At 45.8% G+C, this 22017-nt stretch overlaps 4 protein-coding genes across 6 annotated transcripts; 3 read left to right on the top strand and 1 right to left on the bottom strand.

Moving 5' to 3' along the window:
- The first annotated feature begins 8959 nt into the window (after positions 1–8959).
- Positions 8960–10166, top strand: LOC111257246. Its single transcript, XM_022826485.1, has one exon. The coding sequence runs from the start codon at positions 9102–9104 to the stop codon at positions 9468–9470; it is 369 nt and encodes a 122-aa protein (XP_022682220.1). The 5' UTR covers positions 8960–9101; the 3' UTR covers positions 9471–10166.
- A 762-nt stretch (positions 10167–10928) lies between these two features.
- LOC101760174 (dehydration-responsive element-binding protein 1C) lies at positions 10929–12627 on the top strand. The gene has a single exon (XM_022826484.1). The coding sequence runs from the start codon at positions 11420–11422 to the stop codon at positions 12185–12187; it is 768 nt and encodes a 255-aa protein (XP_022682219.1). The 5' UTR covers positions 10929–11419; the 3' UTR covers positions 12188–12627.
- A 3045-nt stretch (positions 12628–15672) lies between these two features.
- Positions 15673–19628, top strand: LOC101759223 (protein LIKE COV 2). Of its 3 annotated transcripts, none has more exons than XM_004970654.3 (8): positions 15673–15970; positions 17346–17398; positions 17491–17600; positions 18029–18196; positions 18469–18566; positions 18756–18882; positions 19069–19194; positions 19342–19628. In XM_004970654.3, exons 1-7 carry the CDS (start codon positions 15851–15853, stop codon positions 19167–19169), a joined length of 777 nt encoding a protein of 258 aa, XP_004970711.1. In that variant the 5' UTR covers positions 15673–15850; the 3' UTR covers positions 19170–19194; positions 19342–19628. The 3 variants fall into 3 exon arrangements, with proteins under 3 accessions (XP_004970711.1, XP_004970710.1, XP_004970709.1); XM_004970653.3 differs by having other exon boundaries at positions 19266–19628; XM_004970652.3 differs by having other exon boundaries at positions 19069–19628.
- Positions 19629–20234: 606 nt separating this feature from the next.
- On the bottom strand, positions 20235–21903 carry LOC101758814 (beta-cubebene synthase). Its single transcript, XM_012846214.2, has 2 exons — positions 21641–21903; positions 20235–20680 (listed from the first exon to the last, which is right to left on the bottom strand). Exons 1-2 carry the CDS (start codon positions 21719–21721, stop codon positions 20387–20389), a joined length of 375 nt encoding a protein of 124 aa, XP_012701668.2. The 5' UTR covers positions 21722–21903; the 3' UTR covers positions 20235–20386.
- Positions 21904–22017: the final 114 nt, after the last annotated feature.

Genomic DNA, 22017 nt, shown 5'->3' with positions numbered 1-22017 from the left:
ACACCCCGCTGGGGATAGGGCGTCGCTTCACGGCGCGTCATCTTACGCAGGGGGGGGCTCTTTTAGCATTTGTAAGCCCCTATCGGCACCCTCCTTATGGGCTATTGGATCATGGGGGCGGCTAAAATTTAGCCCCCTCCATTGATCCATAGGTGTATGGGCAGAGGAGTGCCTAAAAGGGACTAAAATGGGGGTGCTAAATTTTAGCACCCCCCTCCCAAACACCCCCTTAGTGTATAATATTTGTGCGTTTCAAGCAGTTGAGCGACTTCAAACACCAACTACTGAAGAATATCTCACTTCCTTTCCTTATCCATTTAGAATTTTAGGTGGTCTTTGCTGGGCACACACGTGTACTAATCGCCGAAGCATTGAACCCCTATAGTTTATTTTGCTTACCAACCACGTGTGCAACTACCAATCAATTGAAGATGGGCCAAGTGAAATGAATTGTTGGTTGGCCAATTTGCATTCGCTCCTAGCATTAATGCTGATTTGTGAACCACAAGCGTACGTATTAGCTGTAACTTTTCCTTCATAGTATTCCCCCAAGGTTTATCAATCCATGCAACTTATAGCATAAGATCTATTTCAACTAGCATTGTTAGTATTAACTTTGTGTTTATAAGAGATTCACATCCAATCTACTAAGCATATACAGACAAATAATAGATAGAGCAAAGGTAACCAATCTAGAGCAACCTAGACTATACATATATTGTAATTATGAGCATGGATAGCAAAGCAACATAGATATGATCTTAGTAAAAAGCGTCTTTAAATCTACATCTCCAGTTCGGATCCCAAAACACCCTACCTTATACAAGAAAGATCATGTCACGATCACTTATATCAGCGCAAACAGGTTAAGGGCATGATCATAAGAATATGTCATACTCATCAGTAGACCAAGCATGCAAATCTGGTCACCATGATCACAAGAACACCCTAGCGAAATCATCGATTCATAGATTGAAAAGCAAGTAAATCTGATAAAGCATAATCACCAAAGGAGATACTTAGATCGCTAAGAACATGATCACATCTATTTCTTCAACATGAATGATTGTATATCACAAGATCACCACCGGGATCCTACCTTGATGTTGATAAATTTTAGCTCCAGAATTCCAGCGTTCCAGCGTGATCTTCCTCGCAAGGTGATCACACCGGTAGAGGTTCGCCTACACTAGCCTCTGACAACTGCACGGCCCTTGGCTCTCCAGAGAGGTGTCCCTTAAGCTCCTTATACTTCTCTGCTGCTTCACGTCGAGTACGTTATCTTCGATATCGGTCTCAGTGGATTTTTTGGAGTATTTATAGTCTAGAGAGCGCGTGGCAAAAATTGGAAGACGAGGGGGCGAAGGAAACCCCCAGGCCGATCGGCATGGCCTTCCTTTTGGCCCCTCGCATTCTAGTTCGTCTCCAAGTCTTCTCAGGTGCTTTGAAATTTTCTTTTCACTTGCATGTGGGCCTGGCACGTCGGTAGCTCCGAGATGAGATTTATCTTCAATGATTTTTCAAATCTCCGCTTGATCTTCTCCGATCCCTCTTTGATCCCGAGCTGGTCCTTACCATATCTTCATAAACTTAACCTCTAAGCAATGTTGGAGGGTTGCTTGCCAAAGATGAGCACCAAAGGGTGCCAGAGAGTGCCAGGCTAATCGGTCTGGGCTCCTCTAGGCCAATCAGCCTAGCCCCTTCCTGGGCCCGTTGACCTTCATCTTCGTCTGGTTCGACGCTCGTTCAATGTTTTATCCAGAAATATGCTTTTAGGCTCAATTTCCTGCAAAAATACAACATGCTCCAAAATACGTTGCATATGTGAAAATGACCAGGTGTAATCAATAGGGGTAAAAGTGTGTCAATATGACCAGTTTATTAGGTGTAATCAATAGGGGTAAAAGTGTGTCAATAGTGAGTGTCAACAATAAGATTCTCATGCTGCTCCCTACAGTCATAAAAAAGAATGATGTTTTCTACATGAATAAAGTCTACAAATAAAACTTTGGTAGCTAATATTTGTTATTTCCTCTGATCATAATATAAGTTGATGTAGGCTTGTTCTAAGTCAATTTTTGAAGCAGTATCAATAGAACTACATTACGTTAAATAAAAGTTATATACTACGGAAGTATTTTTTTATAATAAACCTGGTCATGTAAGTACATACATAATTTTAGATATTGACGTTAAAAGTAAAGGGAGTTTGACTAGGAGTTATATTTATACTGTGGAACTGCTCCGTATCAACATTTTCCCATTGCTGAAATTCTCTTCACTGGTTACAGAATATTTGTTTCAAATTACTTCTAAAAAATCTGATAATTTTTAAAAAAATAAATAAATTTAGAACATTCAAGTAATATAGCTGAAGTCCAAGTGGATAAGCCACAACTGAGGGGAGGGGACGTTATCTACAAAGGCGGTTACCACCACAATACTAGCAAGTTTTGATGCACACGACGTATTGTTTTTATATAAACACAGTAAATTAAATTTTTTGTGATTTTTAAATACCAAGCATATTTAGTTCACCTACTGAAAAACCAAAATTTATGAAATTATCCTGCAATTTGAATCCATGCATCTGGTCCGAAATTAAATCCATTTAGGTTTGCCCTGAGTCGATTTTTTTTAGTTTGAATTATACTTTTATACATATTATTAATCAAAGTATAATGTTGGAGACAATATTGATATCTTTTGTATATGACTTATCTCCGGCATTGGGTGGAGTAGTTAAAAGTCTCCAATATGCATGTTTTCTTTCAAAATACAATATGACTCCAAGGACCAAAAACAAGTATGCGATAAAAGTAGCATGGTCCAAGAATTAGCAATGAACTAGGTCCAAACTTGCAAGTCTCATATTGCTATACATAAAAATCCACATAAATAAACCATCGAATATTCGGATGTTTGGATCCTGAAGCTAAAGTTTAGTTCGTGTCACATCGGATATTCGGATGCTAATTAGGAGGACTAAACATGAGCTAATTACAAAACTAATTGCAAAACCTCTAGGCTAAATCGCGAGACGAATCTATTAAGCCTAATTAATCCATCATTAGCGAATGTTTACTGTAGCACCATATTGTCAAATCATGGACTAATTAGGCTTAATAGATTCGTCTCGCGATTTAGCCTAGGGGTTGTGAAATTAATTTTGTAATTAGCCTATGTTTAATACTCTTAATTAGTGTCCAAACATTCGATGTGATAGGAGCTAAAATTTAGCCCAGGATCCAAACACCTCCTAACAGTGGTTCACAGGAGTCGAATTCTAATATGTGGCCAAACATACAGAAGTGTCACAACATTGGACAATGCCGTCGTTGGCTTTATATGTAAACTATAATGATTGTTTGACCAGAAGGGCTCTATGATTGCCCTAGTCTTCCATGTCAGGATCCTGACATTCCATAAGCTCTTTTTTTTTTCAACTTTGGCCGTGTTTAGTTGGGGAATTTGGGAGGTGCCAAATTACTGTTACAGCACTGTAGCACACTGTAGCGTTTCGTTTGTATTTGTGAATTATTGTTCAAATATTGACTAATTAGGCTTAAAAGATTCGTCTCGCAAAGTACAACAAAACTGTGCAATTAGTTTTTAATTTCATCTACATTTAGTACTCCATGCATGTACCGCAAGTTTGATGTGATAGGGAATCTTCTTTTTGCATAGTGTCAAAGTTGGGAGTTGGGAGTAACTAAACATGGCCTTTGCCATGTGCTTTTCTTGTGCAGAGCAGTCCTAGATCTATGCTTGACAGTGACCTTTGATATGCCAGCGAGCACAAAACGTCGGAGCACGCGCGCACGCTCTTGAAGTCCTAGTTACTCCCAACTTCCAACTTTGACACTATGCAAAAAGAAGATTCCCCATCACATCAAACTTGCGGTACATGCATGGAGTACTAAATGTAGATGAAATTAAAAACTAATTGCACAGTTTTGTTGTACTTTGCGAGACGAATCTTTTAAGCCTAATTAGTCAATATTTGGACAATAATTCACAAATACAAACGAAACGCTACAGTGTGCTACAGTGCTGTAACAGTAATTTGGCACCTCCCAAATTCCCCAACTAAACACGGCCCTATTAACGCCTCACATAAGACTTGTATATGCCAATAGCCTGTAGGAGTACTATTCATGCATATGCATTGTATCGGTCTGGAAATGGTTTCTGCTGACCGTACGTCACCACCGACCAATGACCATTAGCTGTACTCCTTGCAGGACAGAAAAAGAAAAGATTAGGGAGGAGAATCTTTCCACGTATTGGTGAGTAGGGACCATGCTACTGTTGCATCGGCGTGCCTCGTCCTTGCTTGGATTGGATATCAATCCTTAGCCTCCTCGTCTGTTTAAGTTTAATTAGATAAGCATAAGGTGGGGTGTCACATTCAGTGATTCTAATGCCACACAATTTTGTTGAGGTTCTTCCTCGGTGCTTTGCAGCCGTCCACACACACTGGTAGAGACGAAACATCATTTCACTTTGAAATAAAGCTTATACTAGTCACTAATCTCTTGATTCACGGCTACCTATATGCGTAAAAATAAGCAACTTCTTAAAGAAATGCATGCATTGTATGGTCTGGAAAAGAAATCAGAAAATCAGCTGAAAGAGCAACGATTAAAAGCAGCAATTAAAAGGGGGATAAATAAGGATTGATGGCTACAGTTTGGTGGTGGGAGATTGGCTGATCTGCCGTTGGAGAGCCGGGCCCAAGCCGAGACTGATCCCGCACATGAGAAACGCCAAGAACCGGTCCAAAAGTAGCTACTAAACTTCACAAAGCTGCCGGCCGCCCGGCCCCTCCCCTCACTTGCTATCTTTATCCAACCCAGCCACCCAGGCCAAATCTAGCGAGTAGTGATGCACACACTCCCACCCATCTTCTCCAACCCGTACGCGCGCGCCCTCATTCCTGTGGCCTGTGGGGGCAATTCACCGGTAGATGCTAAGCTGATCCATGGCATGTGACGGGCGCGCATCAGCTGGATCGGCTCTGATCTTCGGATAAGCGAGCACTCTGCATTATTCCGCGGAACTAGTCCTTGTGTGCAATGATTGGGAGATCAGATCCAACCCTGATATGGCATTTGGCAGGCGCGCGTAAACCAAAGCCGCTTTGATTCCTCGATCTCTTTCCCTGTCCTTGGTCCATGTCATGTCCATGTCACCCTCAGTACCTCACCCACGGGTAGAGAGGTAGATCGATCCAGATCAAATCTTCCATGGGATCGTCGCCCTTTATGGCCTGTTTGTCGTGTTCGCCTCCTCCAATGCACCATACCGATCGCAAACAGGAACTCTGGAACTGCACGTCCGCACATCGTCGAGAAAGGGTTCCTAGACCCCAGTAGCCACAGTTGTAGGGGTCCTGTAGCACACAGAACGGCCGATTGACACGCACGAAACTCATGGAACACGTACGCAGGCCCAGGGGGTACGTTACATCTGTCAGCACTCAGTGCACTCGGCCCTGCCTCGCTTCGAAAGATCACAGCGTTTTCTCCTGTGGCTACTTGCAGGATGGGACGAGCACTGCACTGTGCCACTGGCGTGTCATTCGCGTCGCAACAACTGTTGGCCGCCGCCGCCGCCGGATCGAGCGCGTCCGGGAGCCACACGAACACCCACTTCCACCTCCTAGGCTCCTCCTAGTGGCCGCGTCAAGCGTCGCAGGGGGAAAAGGCTTCGTGAGAGTTAAGCCGAACAGGGGATCACCACGATTACCAAACTTTACCAATCACCCGTCGCCATCACATCCCAATAATAACACGACCGGATCGGACCCGGTCACACTCCCCTCCATCTCCCAGTCCTGATCGCCGCCGTCCGCCGAGCACGCGAACGGCGGGGCATCTGATTTCTGTCAACAAAAGCCTGGCACACGGTGAACTGGAAGTGCGTGCGTGGTGGTGCAGAAGATACCAGCGACACTGACTGATGCGACGCGGGCACTCGCTCGGGCCCCAAACCTCACGCCGCGCGCACAGAGGCGCAGGTGCCCGGAGCACGGCACGGCCACCCCCAACCCATCGGAAACACGGGTTCGGCTCGTGCCAACGCCAATGATTCCCGGCGAGGGGAGTGGGGAACGCACGACGGACGGGCACGCACGAACCGCAAAGGCCGGCCGCCGACTTCTCGCTCGTTCGCAGCGCGGGGCCGGCCAGGGCCCGAGGGGGATCTGGACCGAACCCTTCACTGACGGACACGGGGGCTCCGTGTCATCCGCGACCAACGGCTCCGGGGCACGCAACGAAACCGGCCGTGCATCGGCCGATGCGGTCGGGGCCAGCGGCCACCAAGTTGCTGCCGTGACCCCGGCAGGGCAGGAGGCGGTAGTACTCGTACATACTCCATCGGCAGCGCGGCGCCGTGGTTGTCAGCGATCACGCGGGGGAGGGGGTGTGATGAGCGGGGTCGCGATCCGGACGTGGATTTCTGGCGTTAGATTCTCTGCGCATCGGCGGGGCACGAGGCCGTACGTGGTCTGAAATGGCATGTCCTATGTTGTGGTCCATGTGGTACCAACTGTTGGTTTCGGCGAACGCGCATGCTGCGGCAAGTTGTAATTTGCAGCGGACGGTGTGTAGTGCTCATTTCATTGGGTTCGAGCCTCGAACTTTCCATTTACAAAACATATCATATAAACTTAGCAAAATAACAATAGAAAAAGGCATATGCTTATGTATATTCTATAAGCATTTCGTGCTTCACGACTAATTGAGAAAGGATACTGATCCTGTTTGGGCAAGAAGAATTTTGGTCGAATGCCAATAAGCAAATTAAAACATTAATTAAAACCATAAATTCCCACCGTAATTTTCCAACTGGGAACACGTGGCGGGTGAATATCTTTCCTTTAAAGAGGAGGGAAAAGAAAAGAACATTCGCGAACTTTACACCACCCATTAAAATACTCAAGAAAACATGCCCCGACACTGGCCTAAGCCTAACGATTGAGAAACAGTCAACGCCAAGAACAACTTGCTTTTTCTTTAAACATTGACCGTGTAACTATCTGACCAATGAGTGTACTCCGTATCATGCATGTACACTATCCCAAAACGAACATTCCAACCACTGGTAAACTAGGCGAACAATCCGCACGCACGACCCTCTCCTCGTAACCTGAAGAAAAAGTTGCAGGAGCCATTACGTGCCACTATACCTATATACCCTGGAAAATTATCCCAAGAAACGATCAAATAATTAAAGCTTTGGAAAAGTATGAATTCAAAAAAAAAGAATCGGAAGAAGAGAACGGAAGAGGAAGCCAAACTAGGGGGGTGTTTGGATACGAGGTGCTAAACTTTAACAGTGTCACATCGGATATTCGGATGATAATTAGAAGAACTAAACATAAGCTAATTATAAAATTAATTGCAGAACCCTGTGCTAATTCGCGAGACGATTCCATTAAGCCTAATTAATCCAACATTAGCAAATGGTTACTGTAGCACCACATTGTCAAATCATGGACTAATTAGGCTTAATAGATTCGTTTCGCGAATTACACTCCAACTGTGCAATTAGTTTTGTAATTAGTCTATATTTAATACTTCTAATTAGCATCCAAACATCCGATGTGACGGGTGTTAAACTTTAACACGTTGGAGCCAAACAGACCCTAGATCAAGAGGGCCGCCGGCAGCGCTAGCACTTTTTTTTTAATCAAAGGAAGAATTGTATTAAATCAAAGCTGAGGACAACATCATGTCACACACAAGTATTGATCTTCATGTTCATTGTACTCATGCGTCATGTAGTTCCAAATCTCAATCTCAAACCTACAAAAAGATTCATACAGAAGACCGCACATGCATACGCTCAGCAAGCAGATTGAGAACAAGCGCTCAAAGAACGACGACCAACATCCCTGTAGGTTGGATGAGCAAAATCTTCTTCTTCCTTCTTGTATCTTTCTTCTTCCTCTTTCTGCCACCACCGATGAAGAAGAGAGACTGATCCCAATCTACCTAACCCAAGACTGATCAACATCAGCCCAAGGGGCAGAATTATTCTCACAAGACTTTCATCGTGGTTGGATCTAACCACGACAAAATGGAGAAGGGACTGGAGAAAATTATTCCACGACGACAACATCATTCCCGCCTCAATGTCGCCAAATTATCCATGTCGTAGGGGGACCAACGGCGGTGGAGGCGGAGGGCCGGCGGCGGGATTGCAGTGTCGCTAGTGTCGCCCTTCGGACCACGCGGGGGCGATCTGTTTTTTTCTTGGCCTCGTTGGCGAAGCGAAAGGTTAACCTCGGCAGCGCTAGCACCTATGCTACGCTACGTAGGAGTATGTCGCATCAGCCACCACCAGGAGGATCCAAGCTGACCCCGTCAACCTCAGCGGGCGTGAACCACGCACCACAGAACAGAGAGATGGCCAAGCCGTCCCAGCCATTCGGATCGCTCTTCCCCCCTCCAGCACAAGAGGGCAGAGGCCTCCATGGCATGTCGGCACAGCGTAATAATCCACATGCACTCACGCGCTAATCTAATGATAATCTTCTTTTTTGGCGAGCAAACCTGATGCTAATGAGCTAATCTAATTAAGCACGACCACAAACACGAGCACGAAAACTCATCTGCCCTCTTCATCTCTTATCCACTTGTAATCCAGTACTGCCGACTTGGTACGTAGTAATTAACAGGGGCGGGTGTGGAGCCGTGAAAATTTCTGGAAGTGAAAAGTAAACGGTGCCAGAAGCTCCTCTGGTTTGCAGCTTTGCATCGCCCAGTTTGAACCGAACTTTTCAAGACGGCTATTCTGTCACGTTGCTTGCACGGGCCTTTCTTCTTTTTTATTTTTTTGTTTTAATAAGAGAAAAAAAGAATAAATGAACTCGGTAAGCATACTAGCTCGCACGCCGCCGCTGCTATATATGTCCACGGGTCATCCGTCATGGTCTGAAATATTCTGAGGGGGTTGAACGGTTTCGATCTGATAGCCGCAGCTGCCCTCTCGCGACGTCGCGACGACCCTGCAGCCCTGTTCGCGTAGTTGGTTGGGGAGGTCCGGAGGGGAAGGCTGGTTCGGTTTTGCATGCGCGGGCGACGACGTTGATGTGCTTCGAGCTGGCGGACCAACGTGGACCGCAGCACGGCGGCGGCGGGGGCTGGCCGGCGAAGCAGAGAGCGGGCGGCGGGCAGGACGACGAGGGGATGGCGGCAATGGCGGCCGGCGGCCCCGGGGCGGCGGTCATGTCCGAGTACTACCAGGCGCAGGAGCTGTCAACGATGGTGTCGGCGCTGACCCAGGTCGTGGCGGGCGGCGCCGGCCCGTGGGGCGAGGCGCCGGCGTCGTCTTCCGCGCGGGCCGGCACCGCGCCGAGGGGGAGCGCCGCCCCGGAGCAGCAGGCAATGCACGGCGGCTACGCGCACGAGGTGGGGAGCTACCACGGCGCGCCATCGCCGGAGCTCGCAGGTAACTAACTAACCAACCCGGCCAACTCGTTTGCTTCCTCCCAGAAGCTTTTGTGCGCGCTAGCTCCCGCTTCTGCAGCTGTCTCGTTGCTTACCGCCAAGCTTTAATTTTGCATGCTTTCGAAGTTTGAACTGTTGTTTTGTTACAAGTACCACCCAAAGTTTAGCATGCTTGTTTTTTTCCATGTTATTTGTTTTTGCTCGAGACGTTGCAGGCATATGCGATCTATTCTAAGGTTGCACAGAGTGCGAGAGGCCATTTCTTTCTCCTCCTGACAAAAGAACTACTACACATTACTGCACATCAGTACATGGCTACATGCATCGAAGATGATATGCCTTCTCTGTGAATCCTCTTTACAGAAGCAGACAAAGACAAAGCCATGATCATGAACGGTTTTAGCATATTCGTTTCCACTCACTTGTCGCCTCCTTTGTTGTTCATTGCATCATATCTCTCTCTCTTTCTATCCTATGCCTTTGTTCTCATCATCAGAGTCACACCCACCGCGAAATGAGCATGTAATTATCTAATCAGGAACATCCATGCGTAGCCGTGTTGTTAAATCCACCTAGAAAGGCTAGAACTAAGGCTCCGATTGGAGTTTGGAGACAGACTCCTGTCACGTCGAATGTTTAGATACTAATTAGAAATTAAATATAAGTTAATTACAAAATCAATTGTATAAATGAAGGCTAATTCGCGAGATAAATCTATTAAGTCTAATTAGTCCATGATTTGTCTATGGGATGCTACTGCTAATCCTGGATTAATTACGCTTAATAGATTTGTCTCGCAAATTAGCCACGGCGTATGCAATTAGTTTTATAACTAGTTCATGTTTAGTCCTTATAATTGATATCTAAATAAAAAAAGCAAGAAAAGGAAGGCGTCGTGTGGGAGACACATTCACAGCGTATACAATGAGGCCGTTCGGTAGTGGCTGTGCTCTGCAGCTGCCGGAAGGCAGCTGCTATACAGCTTGTGCAGCCAGGCAGCAGCGTCGCGTCGTACGTGCGCGTGACATGTCCAGCGTACCAAACAAAACCTTCGACGGAACCATACCGCTAGTGAGTAGGGCAGGGCATGCATCCACTAGTCGTCTAGTCACCGCCATGTCTCTGTGGTCTATCCGTAGCGCCTCTCTGACATCAGGAATGAAACGAACCAACGGCACCACTCCTCGCCCTCGCACAGGTGTTCCTTTCACCACCCTGAATGGACAACCACCTTCCCCTTTGCAAATTCACTGCACCATCCGCAACGCTACAAGGGATAGAGAGGCGTACAGCTAGCCCGGCCAGGCAGCCAGCCGTTTCCATGCGGGTCCCTTGGCCGTGCGCTGGTATCGCTACTGTACGTGCGCGTGACCTTCTTGCGTAACGCGTAAACTTCGAAGCTAAGATACACGCACGCTTCTTCTCCTTTTTGTTTCTATATATATATGTATATATGCAAAAAAAAATTGGTTATGGTGCCAACAAGGATACACTACATAGGGCGTAATTCCTTTCTTGAAGAAACAAACGAAAGCTGTAGAAATGCCAGGACTGTGCGCTGTCACCGTGTCACGTACTACTACCAGCAACTTTTCTGTGCCGTTTTCAAGTGCTGCCTTTTTCTACTGCTTTCTACTACTACTCCATTCCAAGAATATATCCCTGCACGTCGGCGGCGACAGAGATCGATCGATCGGCGCCCTGTACATGCTCTCGCAGTTGCAACTTTGCAACGCCATATTCTCATGTAGTGCGACGTCGCATGCACATGCAAAAGATGTACTCGGCAAGTGTTCAAGGCCGATTGCGCTAGTCCACTTTGATCACCCTCCCGCTTTTGCTTTTGCCCTGTGCCTACTGCCCAGTACACCTCACCACCTCGTCACCACCTCACCCTCGTGTATATATATCGCGCAGGGTCGGAGCAGGGCTCGGACACCCAGACGAGCGCGGCGGCCATGGAGCAGGAGCACCACTCGCGCTCGCACGCGGCGGCGGCGGCGCTGTCCGGCCATGAGGGGCCCGAGACGCCGCGCCGCCGGTACCGCGGGGTGCGGCAGCGGCCGTGGGGCAAGTGGGCGGCGGAGATCCGGGACCCGCACAAGGCGGCGCGCGTGTGGCTCGGCACGTTCGAGACCGCCGAGGCCGCGGCGCGCGCCTACGACGAGGCCGCGCTCCGCTTCCGCGGCAGCCGCGCCAAGCTCAACTTCCCCGAGGACGCGCGCCTCCACCCAGCGTCCACGACGCCGGCGGCGCCGGCGGCGCCGGCGTCCGAGCCCATCGCCGGCGCGGGGGCGGCATCGACCTCCCCGGCCGGCTACCACCCCGGCGCCGCCCAGGGCGTGGACTACCTGCGGTACCAGATGCTTCTGCAGGGGGCCGCCCGCAACCAAGGCACCCTCCTTCCGTTCTACGCCGGCGGCGGGGGTGGCATGAGCAATCCCTACGGTGGTGGCGGAGGTGCCCCGAGCAACCCCTACGGCGGCGGCGGCGGCGGCGGCAACACGAGTGGCTTCTTGGGCTCGTACTACTCGTTCCCGCCCTCCTCTGTTTCTGTCGCCACCGTGCCGTCCTCTACTTCCTCTGCTCCCGGATACTACTACTCCTCACCGCACGACACGCAACAGAGCGAGTCGTCTGCGGCGGCGGCGGAGGACTGGAACTGGGCGAGCTCGCTGATCCACTGGGCCAACTCAGGGTACCCGACGCCACCTCACACTCAGTAGCAGGCTAGCAACAAGCAGGCAAGCAGCTAGGAGAAGACCCTCTTCTTTTCTCTCTCTCTCTCTCTCTGGAATAATCAGGTGAGTACGGCTGGGATGGAGACAGGTGTAAAAGGAAAGAGGAAACCAAAATCAAGAAGAGGAAGATGCTTTTCGTTTCTTTCATGTATGATGATAGCCAAGCGGTCTTTGTTTGTTGATTAGTTTTGGATGATGACGGGGTAATACTGTGATCCTGCTCATAGTTTTCCTTTGATTTTGGTTGCAAAGTACTTTACCAAGAGATGGAAGCTCCAACGATGCATAATTCTCCATGTTCTTTCCGGGACATAACGTGTTTGTTAGTTTGTTAGCATTTGTCAGATTCTTGTTTGATTGTACTAACCTTTTTGGAAAAAAAAAACTCCTTTTGATGAAATGAAATGAACTGGAGATTCCGTGGATACTCGTGTTAATAGAGCAGAGATGACCTACGAATTAGCTGGATTACATTTCGTTCGGGGATTTGGATTCCTGAGTTTGGTGACCGAAATTTTCTGGAGGATGAAGACATTGCTTTTCTGGAGGATGAAGGCATTGCTTTCCTGGAGATTTTAATGTCATGTGCTGGCATGCATCATCACACGATATTGAGCCTTCGGTAACATGAAACATTTGAACAGGGTATCAGCGTCGACTTCTGTTTTCTACACGTAGTACTGCGTATCAGCGTCAAAATTAATAATTACACGAAGTGAATGAGACGGAACGGTCACAAAGTAATCACGCCCAAATATATTCGCAAATTAAGAGACCACGCCCAAGTACCGCTGCATTGTTTAATGACTCCAGGTATTCTTGAATGGAATCATATGATTTGAACGGTGATATTTTATGGGCCATCAGGCCGCAAATAGCACTACTAAAAAGATGAGCCCATATGCTCCTTTTCTGTTAGATGATAAAAGAACCTCTAATCTGGCCCATATTTCCTTGCATGTATAGCCCAAGGCAACTCTGTAACCCACGAAGGTCCAATTTCATTCATAAGAATGATACAATTTTGGTTCATGTGCTCTTCATTTTTGGACAACGACAACGAGTCAATTACTCAGTACTCTTTTTTTTTTCGAGGGAAATTACTCAGTACTTACTCCTACACGATAACGACATGCGTAGAACGGAGATTGAACAGCATGATAGAGACAGATACACACACCACAAAAAGCATAGTAGTAAAAGGAGATTGAACTTGAGACGACGAATCTCGACAAAGTGATCTGCCACGCGCGAGTCTCTGAGATTGAATCTGATTTCTCCCGCTCGATGACCGCAACCGAACAGCGCCCTATTCTGGCTGCGCTATGGAACCAACCCGCTTGCGCGACCCGCCGTGGTCTATGGAACAACCGCCGAACTGACTCCGTGGGCCCGCACAGGATCCTTTCGGATCAACCCGTCGGGCGCATGGATAACGACTAGGGGTGGCTGACGAGCGAGCTCAGCTCGTCAAAGGCTCGGCTCGATGTAGCTCATTTGATAATGAGGTAGCTCGGCTCGGCTCATTAAGGTTAACGAGCTACAAATCTAATTTGTCTTGGTTCCTTAGCAAAGTTCGAGCTAGCTAGTTTAATAGATGTGTAATATTTAACATTAATGTTAAGATCAAATAATTTGTTAAGTAATATATAATAATTTAATTATGTTTATAATATGTAAAAGTATTGCTCACAGAAATAAATTAATACAAGTCAATAAATTAGAATGGCATAGACTTTGGGGACTCAAAATAGACTTTATTAGTACCATATTTAACTTAAAAGTTAACAAGTTTATTTTAGCCAAATAATAATAATACCATTGTATTAATAAAATAAAAGTTTGGTATTGTTATAATTATCGAGCATAATGAGTCAATGGAATACCTCAAGGAGCAGCTCATTAAAAGAACAAGCTAAAATTAGAGAGAATTTCTTATTTGACATTAGAAAATAACATAATTTCTTATATTCATTCCTTATATGACATCGGATTTAACTTTTATGCCCCTTTTGACACTTCCGTCCATTTTACCTACTAACGATGTTAACTGTCGGTTGAAAAGTCAACTTTGCCCCTGACACTAGCATGTTTGGTCACTGAGCTGCCTTTTGTTTCCGTTTATTACATGCAAGTGCACATATAAATTCTATTTCAAATTGCAATATAAATTTCAAAAATAGAGTAATCATCTCAAACTTCAACAACCCGTAATTGTATAGAAACATGGAAAGAATCGATGCTTAGGAAATAGTTCTTCCATGGATCAGCAATAGCACTCTAGAGGATCTAGAGCCAGCACATCGTAGCACTAGCAGCAAGGCGTGGCACCGGCAGGTAGCAGCCAGGGTGAGCCACACGAGCGCTTTGCCCGTCGCAACAGCTCGGCACAGGCGCATAGCCGCACCTGCAGTGCTCGTTGCGGCCTCGCCAGCAGCCCATCACCGTCGCCGTATGCTCCTGTGCCTATCCCCGCAGTACGTCGTTGCGCCCCCCGCAATTGTCCGACGCAAAACCACAGGGCACAGGCTGCCGCGCTACTGCAGCCACTCGTCGCTGCACCCTCGCAGCAATGCGCCGTCACCTTAGGCCGCCCCCTTGGCCTGACGGGGTTCTTCAGTCAGCGAGCGCCCTCCAAGCACGGGTGGAGGACTCGCAGCTAACACGGGATCCAGTTCAAGAGGACATGATCCAGTTTGAGAGCACAGCCCGGATCGGTGTTTGGGGAGGTAGGACCGAGTGGATTTAAGGATGTGACGTGGATTCAATTGAGCGGTCAACATTCTTGAGGGTACTTTGATCCATTCAAAAATAATTTTACCAGCACCTTGGATGGAAGTGAGATTCAATGGACGGAAATGTCAAATGAGGTATAAAAGTTAAGCCCGGTGTCATACAGCGGATGAAAAAACTTTCAGTGTCATATAAGAAATTAGGCTATAAGGTTTACCCTGGTTCGTTTAAGAGGTTGGGCAGAGCCGCAACTATCAACGAACTGAGTTGGGCTAACGAGCCTCGAGGTTTTCCCCAGCCCTAATAACGACCGCCGAACTGGTATGGGCCGACCAACCTCTGTTTCGGTTCGAACGAACCCGCCCGCCGGCCGGCGCGCGTTCCGCCCGTCCCACTCGGGCCAGCTCACGGCCAGCCCGGCATGACCCAAACCTAAACCGGATCCCCCTTTCCCCAGCGCATGGACGCGCAGCGGCAAGGCCCGCCTTCCCCGCTGACGCCGTCACGACTCGTCGTCATCTTCACCCGAGACCGTTCCGACGCGGCATCCGCGTCACGCACGGTCCCCGCCAGCCCAACCGATACCTGACCGACGCGTGGAGGGCGGCTCCGGAACGGGCAGGCACGATGACATGTGGGGCCAATACGTCAGTGATAGGTGTCCAGGGGCAGGTTGGTCACTCCGCCACGCCAGGGTTGCGTTGACGTCGTCGACTCCGTCGTCTCCCTCTCGGGGACCCGTCCCGTCCCTTGCGTACTCCGCCACCAACCGCTTTGCTTGCTGCTACTCGCCGCCAGCCAAAAGCAGCCGCCCCTGCCCGCCCGCCCGAAGCGACGCCTCACCTCGCATCTGCTTCATCCCACCCGGCCCCCCGCGAGAAGCTTCTAGAAGGGGGAGGCCCCCCCGGCGGAGCCATGGCGGAGGAGAAGGAGTCGACGTCGATCCCGCTCAGCCAGGCGGCGGAGGCCGTCGACCCCGAGGACCCGGCCAAGTCGCCGCCGCGGCCCAGCTCGCCCACCACCTCCACGCGCAAGGTTCGGATCTAAGCCCCTACGCTCCTTCCTTCGCCTAGTGATTCGCGGCAGCATTGCGCTAGTAGCGCGCCTGTGCTGCGCTTTTAGGGCCTTTGCGGGTCGTGCGACGAATAGGTTTCTGCTCCCCGTTTGTCGGATCTGTATGGGCTTAGCATCATGCTTGTTCGAGCGCCTATGAAGTGGTTGGCCAATTTGATGGAGCTTCTTTGAGGAATTCGTGTTTTTTTTTATGTGGACCGTTTAGATTTAGGAATTTAGTTTAGTTTGATCGAACTACCTATACCTGCCGAGTTTGAAGTGGATGTTTTCAATAAATGGAGATTCATATGGGATGGATTTAGATGTTTTCTAACTACACTCTGATGCACCTATCAAATACATTTGTTTTGCATGTTTAGGTGGACATTGATACATTTGGGAGGTGCGATAAAGTTTGTATATGCTGTCTTCATGTGGTTGTATAGTACTTTGTTTCTTATATGTGGTTGAGCTTAAGTTGATGTAACCTTGATCATATTGTCATGTGAGTCCGGAACTTCTTAGATACAATGAATTTGTGTATGGTTTTGTTCTTTTGTTTAGTATGTGGTGGTATAACATGGTCCAGTTTGAAATCTACAATGACCAAAGTCTAGAGATATGTGGATATTGAAGAAGTGAAATATGTTTTCCGTGGATCCTCACTGTTTTTTAAAATTGCTCAGTTCTCTGGATGGCACACTTTTAACAATTTGATACTCCCACCGTTTCTGTTTATAAGGCGTACACGCATATTAAGATTCAAAGTTTACAATCTTTGATCAATAATTTAGCCAATATTTTTTTGTTTTTTAATATAAATTTGACATGGTTGGATTTGTAATCAAATGTACTCTCCAATGATTATAATTTTATAACCATAAACAATATAATATAAGATAAATGAATGGTCAAAGTCTAATTTGGGAGACCGTGTCATGTTATACCACGCCTTATAAACAGAAACGGAGGGAGTATTAGCATTGCTGTGTTAATGCTATTAGAAAGAAAGGAAGTATCTGGGGTCAACCAACTCTTAGGTTCTAACTCAGCATCCAAAGATGTGTTTACACTATATACCTGCCCTCGGAAAGAAACATTTCATGCATGAATGGGAAAACATACAGTCCTTCAACTCTGGAGGCCAAACTTTTCTTTCGCTTTTTTTTTTGGCCTTCTGGCTTGCTATTCGCATTTCCAGTTGGGGTCTGATGATACACATGACAGACGTCTCCATCTCCAGGACTTGATCTCTTCATGCCTTTTATATCCCTTTTAATTTAAATATTTTGCAAACAGAACTTTGTTATGCACATTCCGGGTAACACATATCATTCTTTGTTTCACCATTGTGCAGGCATGCTGTGCTGTTCTTCAAAGTTGGGTGTCAAGAAAATTTATGACTGGATGGTATGGCCTTCACAGGAACTGAGTTAAACTTGTTGCCAAATCTATGGTTTACCTTGTCCTTATGCATGATATCTTGTGTTTTCTGTATGCAGTGTAGTTCTTTTCCCTGTTGCAATCACGTTCTTCATCACATGGTGGTTTATTCAATTTGTTGATGGGTTTTTCAGTCCCCTATATGCAAAACTTGGAATCAACATATTTGGTAATTGTTTTACATACTTCTAAATTGCTGTTTATGGTGATTGTAAACTTAAAGAAAGGCTGTAATTGGATCTCTTGTATATCCTTGAGGGTATTCTATTGACATGTCATCGTATAGTTGGAACTCTTATATATCCTTCAGGACATTCTGTTGACACATATGAAAGTGATCACACATAGTCCCAAAAAATGTAGTCCGTTTGGTGAATCAAGTTAGTTTGCACTATGTTCCAGTGGTATGTAGATCTCACATTATGATGCTAACAATATTCTTGAAACTTTTGCTCTTTGTTAAATTGATCAAATACAATTTGACTTAAGATCCTCTAAGCTTCATTTATTCTTGCTATGATGTCCAGAAGAACTTGGTTGCTGCTAAATTCATGTTATATTTGTCATGATGGATTTATTTTCGTGATGGATCTGCAGGTCTTGGTTTCTTGACTTCTCTGGTATTCATATTTCTGGTTGGAATATTTGTTTCTTCATGGGTTGGTTCAACCATCTTCTGGGTGGGAGAGTGGTTTATAAAGAAAATGCCATTTGTAAGGCATATATATTCAGCGTCAAAGCAAGTCAGTACTGCAATTTCACCAGGTAAGATACTTCTACACGAGATGTTCAGATTCTGAAAGTTTTGCCATACTCTGTGCCTTCTCATGGACTGCCTTTAATAATCTTTGTGACATGAAGTTGTTGCCAGTCTGAGTTCCAGATAAGCTTGTAAAGTTAAAAAGATAGCACCCCCAACAAAATAAAACCCTAAAAAAAGGCAGCTGGATAAAGCAGCTTCTATTGCATATGACTGTTTTTACAAGCTTACGGTATTTTGCACAAGAAGATTTCTCATGAAATTATTTTGTTGACAGATCAAAATACGACAGCTTTCAAGGAAGTTGCAATAATTCGTCATCCACGAATTGGTGAATATGCATTTGGATTCATAACATCAACTGTGGTTCTTCAGGTAATTGGTCTTCTATGTATACAAAAAGCTTGCTGAAGTGAAATTTATACTTGTGGTGACCTTATGATGCGTAATAAAGAAACTGAGCTGCTGCATGTTATTAGCTTTTGATTTTGTTATGTCATACACGCATGCTCCCTTGTGTTGCGGCTGTACTTGCTCTCATGGTATCTGTTGTGTTTACTGCAGACTGACAAAGGTGATGAAGAACTGTGTAGCGTTTATGTGCCAACAAATCATCTATACATTGGTGACATATTTCTGGTGAACTCTGAGGAGATCATAAGACCTAATTTATCCATTCGAGAAGGCATTGGTACGGTGGTTCAGTTCTTATGATGCCTATCCTCATATTATTACGTCTTGCACAATTTTTCTTGAACATGCTATACCTATTTAGCCTCTCGAGTTACTTTTGCATTTAAAAAAAACTAGAAATCCACTGCAATATTGTTTGCTATGATTGATAAACCAATTTTGTTTGTTCTCTTGGTTCCTGCAGAAATAATTGTTTCAGGAGGAATGACCATGCCTCAGGTGATTGCATCAATGGGGCCCATGCCACGGAAAAGCCAGAGCATTCGTCTTAATAGAATGGCGTGATGTAATAAGTCACAGATGGACCAAGGTAAAAATTTCCAACCTTATTAGCCCCAGCTGGTGTGTTTGGCATGTAACTGATGGTTGCGCGTCAAGCAGATAACTTGACCTGTGGGTTGTGATTCGGGTGCCTGGGCTGTATGTTTACCCTGTGATGTGTTGCATGTTTGGATAGGGGAACAACTCTGCCGAGCCATCGTGGCATTACAAATGCAGGGTAAGCATTGTGTTGATGCTCTGGGATACTGTTGTATCACTCTGTTGTGGTACTCTTTGTGCACTAACTGGTGACTGGTTCAAGATGTTAACGTCTACACGCGAGAGTTGTATAAGTAGCTTGCCTGATTAAATTCGTTTGTAACAGTATGCTGTATAACATCTTTACTTTACAAAGAGAGCACACGATGCTCCGACCGGCCTGTTTCTTCTTTCAAGAAACTTTGTTGATTTGTCTTTTGTTGAGTAACGTGGCTGGGAACTATCATACCCACAAATCTGTACTCCCTCCGTCCCGCAAGGAGTGTCTTTTTAGATTTGTCTTAAGTTAAACTATTTTAAGTTTTAAGTTTGATCAAGTTTAAAAAATGAAGAGTATCAATATTTATAATACTAAATAGGTACGATATGAAAATATATTTCATAATGAATCTAATGAAACTTGTTAGATATCAAACGTATTGATACATTTGTATATAAATTTGGTCAAATATAAAATGGTTTAATTTAGGATAAAATTAAAGGGACACTCTTTCTTTGCGGGACGGAGGGACGGAGCGAGTAGGTGTTAATCTAGTTGAAAATATGAGTACCCACTGTTTGGATTCAGTTCCATAATATGTTTCTTCTCTTGAGTAGTCTTTTGTTAAACGAGGTTGTTAAGCAACTGGATGCAAGAATAAACCTGATTACCATGAATCACTTGAGGGAGTGCTTGCAAGTTGCAATCTCCTTGCAAATGGGATTGGGAGTCCCAGGCTCACGCCGTCACGCGTGTTACTGACCTTCGCGGTGCTTAACGCTTGAAAGGAATCTGATGTTGAGATCAAGAGATAATAAACATACAAGGTCTGACAGTAAACGAGATCAAAGCAGAATATCAAACATTTTAAGTGGTGATGAGGCTGGACGCAAGCAACAAGCAGCTTAAACAGCTTAAACAGAATATCAAAAAGCATAATCACAGGAATTAGTACGTCGCACTGACGCAAACAAGCAGCTGCTTAAACAGGGACTTGCTTGAGGAAGAGGAAGGTGATGAGCTCCTTGAGCTCACGGCCATAGGTGAGGCCGTCCCTGCCATGAAGGTAGTAGACCTCCAGCATCCTTGTCATGTTCACCACTAGCTGAGCTGCGGGTAGTAATCCGCGGCCCAACTCCATACATGCCTGGTTGATCCTCCTCCCCGCTTGCTCCACCATCGCGGCAAGTGCCGCCATTGCATCCTCCACTGCCATGCCATGCTCCTTCATATAGCACTCCAGCGAGCTGGCCACGTCCCTCTTGCTCTTCCCAAGCTGCATGTCATCACAAGTATTCACAGGTGAACGTACTCGAGCAAATCCATGTACTAAATTGTCGTTATTTTTACGAACATGCCTACGCAAATGCATGTAGCTATTATTATTCATAAGAAAATATCATTCGATTAAGAACATTTCCATGAGAATACATTCACGCGCATCAATATCATTCGATGTTGAAAGTTCCATTTCAACTATTTTAGACCTTGTTTGTTTGAGATTATAATCCACCTATATTGTATAACCTAGATTATAGGTCATGGGTACTATGGTAAAATATCACTTTGGGACTACTCTGGGACCACAAATAACCTGAAATACCAGAGTGGTCTCATAATGTCTTAAATAGCGGGCTAAGCTATTTAGTGGCGGCCTCCTCCAAAAGTTACAAAAAGCTAGAGTAGGATATAACGGAAGCTATTTCATTTAGAGGTTGTATAAGAATATGAAAATTTCAGTTAATCATACATAGAAACATGGACCTAAGGAAATTTTATGAATACTATACAGAGAAAGACATCTATCACTTCAAAATTAAAATTAACAGTTATGATTTTGTACCACAACCTTAGTTTTTTAGCAACTAATGGGATTTTGGCCCTCTAGTATGGAGAAACTGAAGCATCATCAACCCGGGGACTGCCATGTGAGCTGCGTTGTACAGGCTAAGCAGACCCCTCGGGTCACTTCTTAAATCCTTGCTGAAACTGCCTGTTTCATCTCTAAATTTATCAAACACATCTGCATCCATATATGATTGTATTCATTAGAACCACCTTGAGACGGATTCAAATTTTTCTCATATCGTATATTTCTTTCTGAAAGGGATGGAAATGTTTCTTCTGTTGGAAATCTCACAAAATAGGTTAATATAAGTAATCTATCATCTATAAAAAGCTAGTGAGTGATTAGCTTTCTCTTAGCTTAGCTTTAGGTAAATAGATTGATCGATACCTGAAGGTACCCAGAAGCCATGTTGCCTAAGCAGACAAAACCGGAGGGCAACGATATGCAGGTCATTGGACATGCCAACATCTAGCCCCTCACTGTGAATCCGCGCTGATCTCCTCGCGGAAATGGTTGTCTACGCCAAGGCGTTCGAGTTCATCCACCAGGTTCACCATGGCAGACACGCTCATGGCTCTGTCAGCACCAAACATCTGGCGCACTTCCCCCTTGAGTTCATCCGCCCTCTCTCTCATCCATTCCTCCGACCTCTGCGCTTATGCATTCACATGTTATATAATCAACAAAGAACTGATGAAGAAGAACTACATGTGAATGTAGATGTCTGCTTGCATGCCTGCAAGGGTGGAGGGAGTGTAGGTGAC

This window comes from Setaria italica, chromosome V (assembly GCF_000263155.2).
Source record: "Setaria italica strain Yugu1 chromosome V, Setaria_italica_v2.0, whole genome shotgun sequence".
Taxonomy (NCBI): domain Eukaryota; kingdom Viridiplantae; phylum Streptophyta; class Magnoliopsida; order Poales; family Poaceae; genus Setaria; species Setaria italica.
The sequence above is the reverse complement of the archived record's forward strand: the minus strand, read 5'-3'. Positions and strand labels throughout refer to the sequence as shown.

Coding starts and splice junctions, on each gene's coding strand:
- LOC111257246 (XM_022826485.1), top strand. CDS start 9,102: ATGTGCTTCGAGCTGGCGGACCAACGTGGACCGCAGCACGGCGGCGGC.
- LOC101760174 (XM_022826484.1), top strand. CDS start 11,420: ATGGAGCAGGAGCACCACTCGCGCTCGCACGCGGCGGCGGCGGCGCTG.
- LOC101759223 (XM_004970654.3), top strand. CDS start 15,851: ATGGCGGAGGAGAAGGAGTCGACGTCGATCCCGCTCAGCCAGGCGGCG. Junction 17,399..17,490: donor AGAAAATTTATGACTGGATG/GTATGGCCTTCA, acceptor TTCTGTATGCAG/TGTAGTTCTTTTCCCTGTTG. Junction 18,567..18,755: donor CATCAACTGTGGTTCTTCAG/GTAATTGGTCTT, acceptor TGTTTACTGCAG/ACTGACAAAGGTGATGAAGA.
- LOC101758814 (XM_012846214.2), bottom strand. CDS start 21,721: ATGTTGGCATGTCCAATGACCTGCATATCGTTGCCCTCCGGTTTTGTC. Junction 20,681..21,640: donor TGGCTTCTGGGTACCTTCAG/GTATCGATCAAT, acceptor GATGACATGCAG/CTTGGGAAGAGCAAGAGGGA.